This window comes from Amphiura filiformis, chromosome 8 (assembly GCF_039555335.1).
Source record: "Amphiura filiformis chromosome 8, Afil_fr2py, whole genome shotgun sequence".
Taxonomy (NCBI): domain Eukaryota; kingdom Metazoa; phylum Echinodermata; class Ophiuroidea; order Amphilepidida; family Amphiuridae; genus Amphiura; species Amphiura filiformis.
This window is the reverse complement of record NC_092635.1, coordinates 65,890,295-65,907,162: the sequence shown is the minus strand read 5'-3', so window position 1 is coordinate 65,907,162 and position 16,868 is coordinate 65,890,295. Positions and strand designations below refer to the sequence as shown.

Here is a 16,868-nt window from a genome sequence, read left to right as displayed (position 1 = left end):
ATTTAAATAAAATTCTGTCCTTCAAAAGGTAACACTGGGCAATTTGCATGATAATACAATAAAACAGGTGATAGGTATGAATGGTTGTGCAATCAATCAATTCTAGAGACCTGTCCCTCTGTCATCTTAAGCTATCTTAGAACTTTCCTCCAACATGGCTGCCATTTGAATTGTTATAACATTCTGGTTGGTTTGTTGCATACACTCCACAAGTCATCAAAATTTGAAATTTTTTTTTTCAAATTAAAAGAAAATGTTTGAATTTAGAGAAAAAAACGATGTCCACTATCAACTTGGGAATTAAAATGTTACACAACTTTGAATCCTGTCCCATATCTATTTCAAATGGCAACAAACTTTCATCCATTGAGGTATTCCAGTTGAAATCCATACACCCCCTGACGGAACATATTACCTTAATCTTCCACACCAGGGGTGTAGATTTCAAATGGAGCCACCCATTCAGGTAATCCCATTTAAAATCCACACTCCCTGTGTGCATGATTAAGGTCATGTCTTCCATAGGGGGTACCGGTATCAACTGTAATAGTGCATCATTATCTCTATAATTACACAACAAGAAAACTTTCATCCAATGGGGTATTCCCGTTGAAATCCATACTCCCTGCATGACCTTAATCTTCCACACAGGGGGTGAAGATTTCAAACGGAGCCACCCATTCAGGTAATCCTATTTACAATCCACACTCCCTGTGTGCATGATTAAGGTCATGTCTTCCATAGGGGGTACCGGTATCAACTGTAATAGTGCATCATTATCTCTATAATTACACAACAAGAAAACTTTCATCCAATGGGGTATTCCCGTTGAAATCCATACTCCCTGCATGACCTTAATCTTCCACACAGGGGGTGAAGATTTCAAACGGAGCCACCCATTCAGGTAATCCTATTTACAATCCACACTCCCTGTGTGCATGATTAAGGTCATGTCTTCCATAGGGGGTACCGGTATCAACTGCAATAGCACATCATTATCTCTATAATTACACAACTCACTTTCCCTGGTCGAGCTCCCTTGTTGTAATACTGCTCCATTAAATATGATGCATAGCCCTTATTATCGCCACTAATCAACTTATTGGTATTGTTCATACTAGTACCATGTACAGCAAACCAGCTAAATACACAGAAGAGATAACAAGAGATAAGAAAAGTGTTACTTAAACATCAAACTTTGATAAACGTCAAAATTACATATGTAATAGCAGTTTAATTTGGGAGATATGATGCAAATTATCTTTTAAAAATATCTGTTTTAAACAACTGTATCTGCAAAATTTCAATTTGATATGAGTTGACATATTTTTGACATTTTAGACAATTTAATTTAAATGTCAAATTTCCTTTGCTCCGTTTCATTAAAAATACATTTTTCAGATTTTTAAAGCAAATTTCTTAGCGGGTATTTATCAGCATTTAAAATTAAACAACAAATAATCCCGATCAAAAATTGAGATTAATAAAAACATAATTATTTGATAGTTATTTTAGTTGAAACTTATTGAGATGTTGTTTGTTTCACAGATACCTATGGGTAATTGTTTAGGTTGTTAAAAGATGTCTCCGGCAATCACAACATTATGCCTTATATATTTAGTAAAATAATTATCAAGCACGAATCACATGGTTTTATTTAAAACAAACTCATATAATGTGATTGCCGGAGACATCCTTTAAATAATGTTAATTGGGTCAAGGAATCATGAAAGTACTCCATCTTTCAGAGGGGACGTTAAGCTGTCGGTCCCGTGTACAGAAAGCCATATACTTGTACATGTTCTTGCAGCCAGTTCCCAACCCGTCCTGGAGTTCAAATGGCAATAAGCTTCAATAGAGGCATTCTTGGATACTCTAGTGTTGTCAAAGGCCGAACAAATCAAATCAAATCAAAAATACTTTTCAAAGGTAACAGTGACATCATGTAATGGAAATAGATTAGGCAAAAAAAAAAAAGGTTTGTCTCAAAGCTCACGAGAAATTTAAAAACAAATGCGAAATGCGATTTTTTTTTTTTTTTTTTATTCCGACTTTTTCATGGTATTTTGAGAAAAAGTCTGATTTTTGCCGATTTTTCTGGAAAAAACTAAAAAAATTTTTGGTGAAATAAAAAATTTCTGCATTTGTTTTTTGTCAAATCGTGGATTTTACAAACGCTGCAAAGCTTTGAGACGAACCTTTTTTTTTTTGGCCTTATGTTTAGCATTTTTAAGTTGTTGACAAATAAAGTCACATACAATCTGTGTGGGAGATTTTTAAAAAAGGTCATGTCTTCCATATAGGGGGTTGTGGATATCTACTGGAACAGCCCAATTTTCTTAACAATCTTCTATGCCTTGTTTCATTCACCTTGAGTTTAGTAGTGATGTACCTATTTCTTTGGTCGCTGTATCAAATCATGTACTCACAGAGTGTATATAACAATGTGCAAGAGCAACTTGTCAGCTTGCTGAAGGCACAACTCCATATTAAAGCATTGACATCACAGTACTACCACACTTTATGTGAAACGAAATATAGTTTACAATAGGGGTCAATGTTACTTTTTATTAACGTTTCTGACATCCCAAAGAATGGCCCATATGGTATGTTTCCCATAGTGCTGTAATCGATTGTCGTAAGTATCGATAGTCGGAAAATACATAGACTTCCGACTTTCGAAACACTCAATGTCAGTATCGATACACAAACGACATGGCACACATGGTTAGATTATCTCAAATCAGGTCTCAAATTACCGTCAAATACTCAAATTACCGTCTCCCAATTCCAAGGTGAGCTTTACATCTAGAATACATGCATCATACACTTGTTGTTAACTTGTTTCTGGAACTTACTGATAATAAAATTGGCAAACTCAAATCCGTGTTTCAAACTGCGTGAGTATCGATAATAGTATCGACATGTCGGATGTTTGCCTCCCGACATATCGATACCCAGAAAGCTTATCGATTACAGCACTAGTTTCCCATAGTATTGAGCCACGGTCAGCATTCTACAGGGCATTTTTGAAAGATTGATACCGAAGCTAGTTTGGGTCCTCTGCTTTACTTGTAAGGTTATTTGTAATGTGATTTAGCAAAATGAGTCAGCCGTCGGGAATATTGATTTTGACATATAGCCAATAACAGTGCTCAACTTTCTTTGTATTTTACTGTTCAAAGCAACCTTAAAATGGTCATATCTCTGGAAGTCTAATTATGATGCACTTTTAAAGCTCCGAAAATGGCCCATGTGATGAAACTGAATGTTGATATCGATCGACATCAGACTCATTTAGCTTGATCACATCACAAATATCCAAATTGCAACAGAAAAGAATACTAATACTAGGGTGGCCACAATGCTAGCTATTGTGTGTACCCCTGCCTACATACACAAATGTATGGTGGAAATGTAACAGATTTGGCAGCAGTTGGAATACTTTTGGGCATATTGAATTCCATATAATTTGTCTCCTAGTAACTTCTGTGCAAACCCGACTACCTAATTAGATAGAAAATATGCTGCTCGTAATGAAGGTGAATATAGCATTTTTGTACGGTCACACATAAAAAAGTTACGCGCAAAATAATTCTTTGTCATCAAATAAAACTATTTTCCCAATGATATACAATTATGCTATATTGAGTTTTACAATCTAGACCCTCAGAGCAAAATCCTGTGCAAAAATCAGACAATTTGGTTGTGTAGTTTAGGAAATACAGGCCTTTGAAGGTCATAATTGGCACATAATAGCGCCCTCAACGGTGAAAATCACACATATTTACCTTAAAAGTCCTGGCAAAAGAGTTATTTTTGTGATTTCAGCCATTTTAAAAATATTGTAAAGAAGCAAATATAGCAATTATGACCCTGGATTTTTAATATTCATAAATGAACATTAAATAAACAAAACAATACATCTCATGCCTTCTTTGGCTTTATTCCCACAATTATCGCTCCGTGAATAATACTGAACATGCAAATTTATGACAAAATCAGGATTTTCCTAAAAATGGGGTAAAAATTGCCAATTTTGTGAATCTTTGAAAGGCTGTATCTTCGCAACGGATTGTCCGATTGAGTTGATTCAAAAGGTGTTTTAAATCATTTTGCAGAGGGAACAATCCTGACAGAAAAAGTAATTCCAGGGGTGGGTTTGAAATTTTCATGTGACCACCCTACTAATACTAATTAACCTAGCTCCGGTGCCAATCTGAAATTTATTTTTTAATCACACATAAAAATGCATTGATTCTTACTTGATCATTCCAATGTCTTCACCCTTCTCACTAACAAGTCTCAAAACAGTCATGTTGGTATCAACATTGTGGGAATACCTGAAATAAAAACAGATATATGTTTAACTTTTCTTATTTCTCACAAACTTGAAATTTCTTACCGAGAGGAAGCTTTCATCCAGTATTCTCTTGGACGTCTTCAGCCCCAATATTTGGCACGTGGGGGCGCTGTTGGCTATATATATCTATATATATAATAAACTGGTAGTCTGTGACTCTGTCTGCCTGTGAGTCTGTCTGTCCACCTATTTTCTCAGAGACTAAAGTTTGTTCGGTTCACATAAGGCGGAAAAAATATGACTCATAACACTGTGTATTGATATAGAATGGCGTGCATGCTGTTTGGCGCAATGCTTACGCTAGGTGTGCGTTGCGTAATGCGTGACTAGCGCAGGCTTATGTGAATTTACGAGAGCGTCAGTTGGGAATTTATTGACGCGCGCAGTAACAAAAGCTGAATAATTTCCGCCTTATATAAACCGAACAAACTTTAGGGGTCGCAGTGCCGCACGTTCCTCAAACTTGGTTGGTGGGTGCATCTTGACCCCATACAAAACAAGTTTGTATCGGTTAGTGGGTCAAGGTCACCCAAGGTCATCTAGGGTCAAATTAGCAGAAACTGTTGTATGGCTATGAAACTTGGTGGGTACAGTCAACATTTAGAGCCAAATTTTTGAAGGTCATTTTGGGGTCACCTGAGGTCAAATAACTTAAAACTGTCGTATGGGCATGAAACTTGGGTATAGTCACCATCAGCCAGGTAATCGCGCCCAGCCAAGAACCGCCAAATACGGGTAACCGCCTAGTATATCTAAACTGAGCTCAAAAAGAAACTTTCACAAGGTCATATCTTGAAATCCTGTCTATCAAATTCTACCAAATTACACACAGGTTTACTTCAATACTCTACTCTTAACACATGTCAGTAACCACGCAGTTATCCAACTGACACAACAGCAGAATGTACTGACATGGAAGAGCTTCCTGGAACACATTCACAGCCCAGCCCTGCTTCATGAAAAAAGTGTATGAAAAGCAGAAAGCAGCACCGTTTTATCATCTGTGCAAGGATTTTGTGTGCATTCTCACAGATTTTTTGTGCTGGGTGCCAAATGTTGGGCTGTGAAAGTGGAGTGCATTTTGCTGTTGTGTCAGTTGGACAAATGCTTGGTTACTGACATATGTTTTGAGTAGAGTATTAAAGTAATCTTGTGTGTAATTTTGGTTCATTTTGATTGACAGTATTTTAAGATATGACCTTGTGATTCACACGTTGTAAAAAATTATAAGTTTCTTTTTGAGCTCAGTTTATATTATTATGATACTATAAATTTTATAAGGATGTAAATTATCTTCAGGTTTGAGATTCAGGTTATGGTTAGGGATGGTGCAGTGCCTGAAAAGGTTTGGTTAGGGTAGGGATTTGCCCCAAGAATATGCAAGTAGACCCATATTTACAAAAAAAAATGACCTGTTTTTATACCTGATTGCCCGGATTGAACACAATTTTGCAAGATTTAAAACAACTGAAATTTGGGCTCCAAACAGGTGAAAATGTGGTATTTTTCAACAAAAAAAAACCCATATTTTTTTTGTTATTTATGGGGTCATTGTTATACCCAAGGACATATGCATATCTGTGGCCAGGGCTCGCTGGATGGCTTGCCCGGCTGTACTGGACAACTAAAATTCGATGCCAGGCAACCAAAAGCACAGACTGACATCAGGGCAACCAAAAACAGGCTGACAAGCCTGATGGTGGGAAAATGGAATTAAAGTGTCATACTCTTTTATGATTTTCAAATCAAGAAATTCCAAGAAGAAAAAAAATCCCATATTAGGCAGAATAAAAAAATGGATTTGTCTCATGTCCCCCGCGTGCATTAGATTTATTATTCATGAAAAATTGCAGAAATTGAATTTTTAATTCCAATCTTTCTTTTTTTTCATTTTAACAAAAATTTTGCTGAAAATCTGCTATAATATTAATGTTCAGTTTCAAATTTGCTTCCGATCGAATCAGCAACTTCAAAAATGTATTACATACAGCTTAAATGCAACATGAATACTACAAACCCATGAAATTGGAGCAGTGTAGGGTGAAATGCCATTTCAATACTATTCTGTAGGCTCTACTATTACCTACATGGGGTGTGCTCTATGACAACACTAGAATTGCATTTGGAATATAACACGATACCCCAAATTGGCATTGTTGAATTTTAAAAAATAAAATAAAAAAACACATACCGCTTTATATTTTCTCCCATGGGACATGAGACAAATCAATTTTTTATTTGGCCTTATGCTATCAAAAACTTTCATTTGATAAAAGAAACCATGCCAAAGTACTATTGCATCACTTCAGTATTATCACCAACTCCCAGCAACAGGCAGTAATTCAGTATAATAAATAAGGTGCCTCTAAAAAAGAAAAAGTCTGCATGATGCGCCTTGTCTGGTGACTTCCGTATCGACTATTATAAATTGGTAAGGTTTATGTGTACAGACTTGGGAGTAGCAGGGCAAGTAGCAGGGCAAGTAAAATAAAATCTGACATGTATATTCCTATGTGGACATGCCCGGTGGGCAAGTGGAAATTTTAAAATTCTGCAAAGTGATGATCCCTATTTTAAGTGTTTTTCATTGGACATGGGGCAATTTTGGCACATTAGAGTAGTAGAAATTCTTACATTGCCCTCTCTTCCGCTGGATTATTCTCATATGCTGATGGACTACGATTGATACTGGCATTATACAAATGTCCCTGATTCATATAGATGTCTCCTGGCTGTAAATCTTCATCAGCTTTCACTATGCTCTGCATAGGGAAGAAGCAAGAAAAAACATAAGTAAACATACCAACAAAATTTTAAATATTGCTCATGTTTCTAATGTTGTACCTTTGGCGCCATGACATGCATCATTTTACCACAAGCGATTTTCCTTGCAGAATAATTTTAAAAGAAAAAATATTAAAATTTGAAACAAAATTAAATCCTCCACTAAACTTTGACCTCAACTATAACTTAGCTTTCTAGATACTGATATCATTTACTTAAAATTAAAGCTGTTGTTTATCATGTAAAAAAAATCTAAAAATAGACCTTTTTATGACAGTAGTGTTCTCATTTGGATCACATACAAAAGGAAAGGCGATTACATAAACTCTTCCTTTCAGACGAGATAAACAGAAACAACAAACGTAACTTGCATTTAAACATGATAAGTACATTTAGAACGGAAATTATGACATTTCCTGAACCATGTTGTTAATTTGATTGATGATAGAAAATCTTGTCAGTCTGGCAATTGATTTCCAGTTCTATTCTAAAGATTTTTTTTTAAAGTTTCAATATCAAAAGAGAGCATAAAATGGCATCAACTGTGGCCAACATTTGAATCCATTATGATTGCTAGTATCCATCATGTAAGATGAGAGATCCTGAGTACAGGGTTCACACACCTTAAAGCCTTTAAAATTCAAGGACTTTTCAAGGACTTTCAAGGTCCAAAAGCATGATTTTCAAGGACTTAACACAACACAAAAAGCTGCGTATTAATGAAAGTGATAGCTCCTCTCCACTCCCCAAATTTTGTCAAAATTATACTTTCGGTAAAATTCCAATTTTCAAGGACTTTCAAGGACTTTCAAGGATATTGTGCAAATTTCCAAGAATGTCAAGGCCTTGAAAAGGTGTTTTCAAATTCAAGGACTTTCAAGGACCATGGCAACCCTGTGAGTAACGTTAAATGATTTTAAGGATCCATTTTTTCTGTTTTATGTCAAGATTCTGGACTTCTCATTGTAATATATGTGCAGCGTTCGAAATTTCGGTTATCCGTTCGCCCGGGACAACTAAAAATGTCGCCGGACAACCAAAAATACTGATTCGGTTGTCCTCCGGACAACCATAAATCTGTAGTCAAAATTCACCTTTGTACAATGCCAATGGTAATATTTAAAATGTGAAACTTTATACGGACAACCAAAAACTTAGACGGACAACCAAAAATTGTAACCTGGTTGTCCGTGGGACAACCATTTATTTTTCCTTAATTCGAACACTGTATATGTGGTTGTGCATGAGCAGGGTCTTAGCTAGGATTTGACAAATGCCCGTCATTTTCACTAAAACTACCTGTGTGAAAAGTGACCCTGAAAACATAAACCAGACCACTTTCTGGGGGTTCAGTTGGTAAAAAATAGCTATTGCTATTGCCTTGATTTATTAGTCTAGTCTTGTTTTGAGTTCACAGAACTTATTCAAGCATATAATTTTACATCTAGGCATTAATTTTGCATGTCCAAGGAGCAAACTGCCTGTCTAAAATGACAGGTGGACAGGCAACACCTTGTGCTTGAGTGCAAGTCACTATGGACTTTGAGGTCGATCCAGTCATAACAAAAACAAATTACAAAAAACAAAAAAAAACACAAAAAAAACCAAATGAGTCATACTATTGTTTTTTGCAGAGCAGGAAACGGCTTCAACCATCATAGCTGTTGCTAAGAACTGAATCGATCTGTGAAGAAAAATATTTTAAGCAAATTTTGTACACCACTCTCTGAGGCAGGCCACCATTTTGTGGAGTGCGATCTCCTGTAATTAATACATTAGTCATAGTCCCTTTTTTACTACTCAGTCTTGTTTCTTTGTAATGAAACATCCACACACCAAGATTGTTAAAATATAAAGATAATTCTACTACTACCGTAACCACTCGGGTACTATATGGCAGATTTCACTTAAAAAATGGGGGTGGGCTTATAACAGGGGAGGGGCTAGTACTTGAATTTAAAAATAAGAACAATCATCCCCATTTGTATATGCCCGATGTACCAGTAATTTCTATCATCTATGTCAATGTTTTTTAATTATAGGTATGGAATGTTAGTTATCATCTGATATTTTTTTTAATTTATTCATAAATGTGAGGGAAAAGCATTAAAGGACTTAGCCAAAATTACAACTGGGCTTATACCCGAGTGTGCCCGTGTTCCCAGAATGTTTTGAAAAATAGGGGGTGGGCTTATAGCCGAAGGTGGGCTTATACCCGTGTGGTTATGGTAATAATAATTAAGTGAAGCTGACATACCTTTACGATTCCATTAACAAATGCATCAAATGTGTCTTTAATGAAGCCAAGAGATGTCACTTGAAATAGAACTTCAGTAAGGAACCCAGCTGGTCCTGAATGAGAGTGTGTCCCACTGATAGCTACATTCTTCTCTGTGTATCGATCTCCAAACTTGGCTTTCAGCTGTTTTACAACCTGCATAAAGAACATAAGTTTTAGGTTTAGGATATTAGGGTACAAGTTTATAATTTAGGGTTAGGATTAAAGCTAGTGTTTATGGTTAGCCTCTGGCTCAAAATACCATGAGATGTGCGTCATCCTTTTAGCTTGTTTTAGGTCAAAAATATCCTCATTTTGAAACATTTTTGGAAGTAAAATAAAGTCAGTTTTACCCACTGAACATGTCAAATACTGGAAAAATAAACATAAAACAAAAATAAGTATTTCTGTAAAAAAATATACACCCCTGATTTGTTGTGTGTATTTGTCCCCTTACCTGCAGGACTATTTGTGACTTGATCAAGGGGAATGAGTCACGTGTCGACCCTGATCGAAAATGAGTTTTACATACATGTTGATACAACTTTTCGTTGCGAAGTTACATCAATTTATCAATTGCTGAAAACAATATAAAACAAAAGAATTTTAACACTTTCTTTGCCAATATCTGAAAATCGATATTAGCGACATCCAACTCATTTCCCTTGATCGTGTCACATTTTGCAATTTTGCCCTATACAAAATTCTGGCCAGTATGCCACTGGCCTGAGTCTAAGGGAAATACCCGCTCCCCTATGCTTCCCATATAATTTCAAAATTTACTGTGATACTGTAGATTTTATAAAACAATACAGATTATGTTAATTTTACCTCTAGAGTGACACCCTGTCCTTGCATGCCTCCATCGATACTAACAAACACAAAGCGCTTGCTATCGTCTGGCTCTGCAATAACAAAAGCTCTAGCATACATACGTAGATGTATTCCTCCTGTTACTTGACCTGGGTTTGCATAGCCCATCTGAAAGGAATACAATGTTAAAAGAAAATTAGGGGCCTACCCAGCAAACACAAAAACACAGAAAAAACAGTGGCATGATTGACAGGAATTATAAAACAGTGGCATGATCGACAGGAATTATAAACATGATTTTTTACCAGGTTCGCCGTCGCAAATAATAAAGGAGACAAGTAGAAAAAGTGATTCCGCCTGGGAATCGAACCCATGACCTCAGGTTTACAAGACCTGTGCCTTAACCACTCAGCCACGGGAGCTTCATGATTTAAGGCTGTTTGAAATTCGAACCTATTAAAGCGGTCACTTAAACTTATCCTTGCAAACACAAAAATGTTTCACATGTTTTGGTTTAAAAGGTTTAAAGGTCTTTTTACCTTTAAAAATCAAGTTATATTCATTTAGGGCATGACTAATGCAAATTTGCAAACATTTTTGAAACTCCAGAATGTTTTAAATGCATTAATTTAGGTCTTAGTTTTGAGCTCAAAAAGCAAAGATTGCACAAAAACAAATGAATCTGGCAGTAGTATGGAAATATGCTATTGTAGAGCTGGTCTACATTGTATGGCTTAGAAATTTGGAACTATGTGTATAATAGCCCGGTGGGCTAATAGATGTAGGGCTGGCACTTTCACAGTAAGGGGCATGCCATTCGGTGAGAGGAAAATGTAAATATGGGGTCATTGGGTGAGAACATTCATGACCTTTTTTAAAATGGAGCCTTTGGGTGAGAGCCGAAAAAGTGCCACAGAAACCTCCAACATTGAAATTCTAGTTCTATGGTTTCAAATTTCTTTGTTTTTTTCAAAATATGTAACAAAATCAGTGATAAATGAAAGTTGCTGTTCAAATGAAAAATAAGGGTATAATTTGGGTGACAGATGAAATGGAAAAATAAGAGGTCTTCGAGTGACACATGTGTTTGTAAACAAATATGAGGTCTTTGGGTGACAACAATGCAGAAAAAGGGGGTCTTAACAGCCCTACATATGCGTCACCTCCAAAATGGGAGTGCCCCCCCCCCCCCCCCCGGGATAAGAACTCCAATGGCAAATTTGGTATCAGATTATACAGTTCAACAGAAATTCTTTAATCATTGAGCCATTTTGGGGATCTAGGCTTTTGCTATGGGAATTCATGACAATTACTAAGTTTTTAGCAGGTTCACCATCTGCCAAGTCAAGTCACACTTTCGTAACGAGTCGAACTTCTTCAGGACCAAAATACCTAAGAATGAGACGTGTAGGTCGCCCCTTGCCTACTGATGCCTCTGAAAAGATTCGTTCACTGAAGACTGCCCCTTTGTCAACAGATAACAAGCAGACCTCACAGTCTACAATGTATAAATATCTGCTTTGTAAACAGTTTGGTTTGGTAGCTCTGAAAAGAGCTGTTCACTGAACAGTTTGCAAACTCTCTGCAATTGCACCAGCAGATTATGCAAGGTCTACTTGTTCTCTGTTGACAAGGGGCACATTCTTCAATGAACGTCTCTTTTCAGAGCCACCAAACCTTTTACATTTTAACAGATAGGCAAGCATGTCTGCTTGTTCTCTGTTGACAGTCTTCAGTGAACGGTTCTTTAAAGTAGGATGGCCTACATGTCTCATTCTTAGGTACCGTACTTTGTCTTGAAAGTCCGAGCTACATTATGTACCGTACTCCTGACAAAAGCTTGACAGTTCCAAACATGTCCAAAAGTGAACCCGCTAAAAACTTACTAATTGTTATTGAGCCATCTTCAGGGGTGTGTGAGAACACAGACCAAACAAGTAGATTTACTTTAAAAAGCTGAAAATCAGTGAAAACGCCAATGCAAAAACGTCATGTACTATAAATAAAAGAAAATGCATAAATTTTGGCGACAAAAAAAGAGGAAATCAGCTGAAAAGAGGAACTCTCACCCCTGCATCTTATACTTTTATGCATTGATGTTTATTTACCATGAACTGTATTCTAAAACTAATTTTGGATTGAATTTGTGACTTTTATTATTCAAAAAATGCCTTTTTTGGATCTCATTAAACATTGGTCATTTAAGGGCCCAAACCTAAATACCAGTGCACAGCTTGGCTGGTAAATCCTTCATTGAATGGGAGCTTAATTGGAGAATAAAAGATAGGATTTTGTCTTTTGCCTATCCAATATCGTGTCATAATGGATGGGCTGGCCAATATTTTGAGTAGTGGATGCCGGCGACTACGATAAAAATATTGGCCAGCCCATCCATTATGACACGATATTGATAGGCAAAAGACAAAAATCCTATCTTTTATTCTCATTCTTATTCAGTTTTAATGTAATTTTTGCGAGAAAAACCAGGGTAAGAAATTCGGCGAGAATCCGAGAATCCATTCTCACAAAGATTCTCGTCAACAAAATTGCAAGGATCTAAATGGATTCTCATTTTAAATATTTCAGTTTATCATACAAAGTTATATGGTGAAAATGCATGGATTCTCACAAATTTCCACTGAGAGAATCCACTTGGTTGCGAATTTCTGACCCTGAAAACTGCCTTTTTTTCAGAAAAAAATAAAGTTACTTTTGTGAGGACATCAGGTTCTTAGCTAGAAATTGTGGGATGCCCGTCATTTTGAATAAAATTGCCTGTCCTTATTTAACCTTTAAAACATTTCCCAGACATCTATAGCCCATTGGGGGTTCAAAGAGTTCAAATATGTGCTGATATGGCCTTGTTCTACAAATAGGGTCTACTAAAAAGGTTAATTAGCTTCTCAAAACATACAATTCATAATAGAGCATCTGTCAAAGGCATTAATTTTGCCCGTCCCAGGAGCAAACTGGCCGTCTAAAATGACGGCCAGACGGGTGGCTAGCTAAGACCCTGGAGGACATCCCCGTTGTATTAAATGAACGAAACCATCACGAACATCTAAGCCGCCGAATCGCGTTCTTAGTTCTCGCACATGTATTACGCGAACGCATTTCGCGCGATCATTGAGGAGCAACAAGTGTGCAGCCCTTGCGTGGCGGCAGCGCCCTGACTAATATCACTATCAACTATTGTGAGATATTATACACCAGAAAACCAATCAAATTACGTGAATTCTTTACAAGACGCACCCATTGAATAAAAGTCAAACATTGTTGTTGCAAAAAGCTTCAGCTTGGCTGAGGAAGGCTGCACAATTTGCATGTAGGGATGCATGGGATGGGCCCTGAAAGGTTTACAAACAAGTCATGTTTTGCATTATGCTTTTGATTAAAATTGCTCTTGTTGGTAATATAATTTTGGTTTTTTTAATGTATTTGATCAATTCCCATCTTTATGGGCAGGCAGCGTCCCGCAGCGATGTTTATTTTCGTACATCATATTTGTCAATTTTGATATTTTTTTTTTCCATAAAACTCACTGGAAAAAAAATTCTAAAAAATCGACCGATTTTACCACAGGCATTATAAACATGCATGAAAAAAAATATTGTGGGCAGGCAAATTGTAATGCTGAGTAAAGATAATATGAGTAACAAGATTCTTCCCCCTCTATTTACTATACAATGTAAGACAGAGAAAACCAAGACTACTAATCAAACAAGTCGCCTATTATTATGCGCTTGGAATTTGTTTCCAAATTAACACCAATTTATATCTGTGATCTCAGACGAAACACGTCATAAATAATATCAAACTTAAAGTATAAAAACCATAATTGAGGGGCTGTGCAATAATTATGAACCCTGGTGGGAGGGTAAAATGGGATGGGGGCAAGAAACTTATGACCAACTAAAGGGGGGGCAATTTTTGGCAAGCCACGAGGGGGGTGCAAGTCATTTTGGCACACCCCTACAGGAAAATCGCAGCAGGGAAATGATTGATCATTTGATGATCCAAAAACATTTAAATCAGAAATGTTTTATCAATAATCTCATGATATCAGTTTTAGGGCTACTTTTAGGGCCAGGCTAGGGTTATATTATTATATTAAATCTATAAATCCTAATCCGAACTATGTGACATGATTAAACATCAACTGAGATGATGAGCTAAAGATGAGCCAAGCCCCAAGCCAAGGCCAAGGCAGGGGATGAAGCATTCAATAATAATAATTTTAAGCTTACCATATTCACATCAGCAGCAGGTCCTGTCATATCTGCTATACCAGCTCCGATTAGGTAGTTAGGAGCTGCACTTGACAGATTCCATGTCAGAAAGACAATCAATAGTGATAAAAACATCTCTGAATACATGTTTTCTGGTCTTCCTAGGCTGGAATTCACCACCATGTTTCACATGAAAAAAGGAAAGTGAGTGATCTCATCGGCGGCTGCTGATGATCTGATCATACGATGGATGTTCTCTAATTTAAGGAAGCCGATAAAACTCTAAATTCAGCCTAGGCCTGGCCTGATCGACAAAGTTGGCAAGAGTGCCCCCTCTATAATAATAGGCCTAGTTGTATTTTAAAGGCCTGATCACACTGTTTGACTTTCCATTTCGACTTTGCAAGCTGTTGCAAGTTCTTCTTCTGGATTCGGGTGCTCTAATCTGGCACAACTTTTGGATGGGAATAAAATAATAACTAGAGGCAAATGATGGTCATAGACCACAAACCTAGGTGGGGCGTGTTGGTGTTGTGGAGGTATCTGACCCCTGCAAAATTTTCCAAAAATTTTCCCCTGGTCATGTTGTTTGTTGTCGCCGAGTTTGAGTCCCTTTCTCCTTACGGATGTCCAGAAAATGCAATTTTAAAATTTGACCCCAGATGACCTTTGACCTGACCCCTGCAAAATGTTCAAAAATGTTTCCGTGGTCATCAAGTTTGTTGTCACCGAGTTTGAGTCCTGTACCCTTACAGATGTCCAGAAAAGACATTTTAAGATTTGACCTCTATACGACCTTTGACCTGACCCCTGCAAAATGTTCCCTGATCATGAGATTTGTTGTCACTGAATTTGAGCCCCATACCCCTTGCAGGTATCCAGAAAGTGAATTCTAAGATTTAACCCCAGATAACCTTTGACCCAAAATGTTCCCCTGATCATTAAGTTTGTTGTCACCAAGTTTGAGCGCCGTACTCCTTACAGATGTACAGGAAATGCATTTCTAAAATTTCACATCTGCATGACCTTTGCCCTGACCCCTGCAAAACGTCCCCCTGGTCATGAGATTTGTCGTCACCGACTTTGAGCCCCATACCCCTTACAGATATCCAGATAATACAATTGTAAGATTTTACCCCCTTAATGACCTTTGACCCCAATTCTGTATGCAAGTTATAGGCGTGTGGTATAGCCGATGCATGCAAATGACATCATTGTACTATATATAATATGTGACAGAAGAAGCAGTTTGAAGGTATTTGGTTAAATACCGGAAATGCCCTCTTAATGACCTTTGACCTCAATTACATGTAGGAGGAGAAGCAATTTGAAGTTATTGTCAGAAAGAAGAAGAAAAAAGAAAGATTGGATAGCAAAACAGTACCTAGCTCGGGGGGTTGTAAACCCCCCAGATAGGTAAGAAAGATCGAATAGCAAAACAGTACCTAGCTCGGTGGGGGGGTTGTAAATCCCCAGCTAGGTAATAATCAACATGATCAATGCTCATCATCTGCACATTATTATAATATCCACAACAACCATGACAACCGCCAGTGAACTTCTGAATGGTGAAATCGGAGTAAGTGGCTGACATCACCTGCTTGGAGGTCAGTGAAATTAGAGTTGTGACTGGGTTGCAGCAAGGGGTGGTTTTATTACCCAATTGGGAATCAACTTCCAGCTGCAAGTCTGATTCTACTTTTGATCTCTGTTCTGACCATGCTCACTATATAGTATACTTCCATGATTATATTATATGTGCAAGTGACATAGCATTTTGAATTTGTTACAGAGTATGAGTTTTTTTTTTTTTTTTTTTGTCAAAGGTTATTCAATGAATATACAAATATATTGGGGTTCAAGAACTGGGCCATGATAGGTGAGTCTCTGTTGCCAGCGGAAGTACAACACGACTGATTCTAATACCTAGGTTTGTGTAAACCCACCTAGGTAATTAGTGTGCCATGTCTCTGATATCAGTATTAGGCCTATCTGTACACGATTTTTCAATTGGGACATTTTGTATAGGCCTACATGAATTTGTATTATTATTTTTTCATGATTCAGTGATATAGAGGGTATAAACACATTTTCCAAGTGAAAACTACTCCACTGGATATGCCATTATTTTCACATCAAAGACCCTGGGTCTAGATCGTTCATGTCATTGTACCCTGGCTGGGCTAGCAAGTATTTAGTAAACCTCAAAATTATGCTATTTGTCCCTGTCCCACAAAATGAGTACAAATTCAAAAAGACATACTACAAGTATGCCTGCAATTGCTGCAAAGCCGCGATTTGTTAGCAAATATGTGCAATTTTGGAAAAGACATCTTTAAATTTTAGAAACCAAATCAAAAACCAATCTACAAATGTTTGGGGCACTGACTGAAAAGCTATT

The 16,868-nt window shown here is 37.1% G+C and overlaps 1 protein-coding gene and 1 non-coding gene across 2 annotated transcripts in view; both read right to left on the bottom strand.

Annotated features, from left to right (window-relative positions):
- LOC140159371 (uncharacterized) overlaps positions 1-14,713 on the bottom strand; it is a 37,177-nt gene extending 22,464 nt beyond the window's left edge. The window contains exons 1-6 of the mRNA XM_072182821.1: positions 14,486-14,713; positions 10,257-10,406; positions 9,405-9,581; positions 6,998-7,125; positions 4,266-4,343; positions 1,021-1,141 (exon numbers count right to left, since the gene is read on the bottom strand). Of these exons, the coding sequence (XP_072038922.1) occupies positions 1,021-1,141; positions 4,266-4,343; positions 6,998-7,125; positions 9,405-9,581; positions 10,257-10,406; positions 14,486-14,650 (819 nt within the window). The 5' untranslated portion in view covers positions 14,651-14,713. The remainder of the gene's footprint in view (positions 1-1,020; positions 1,142-4,265; positions 4,344-6,997; positions 7,126-9,404; positions 9,582-10,256; positions 10,407-14,485) is intronic.
- Trnat-ugu (transfer RNA threonine (anticodon UGU)) lies at positions 10,587-10,660 on the bottom strand. Its single transcript has one exon. It is a non-coding gene; the product is annotated as a tRNA-Thr (tRNA).
- Positions 14,714-16,868: the final 2,155 nt, after the last annotated feature.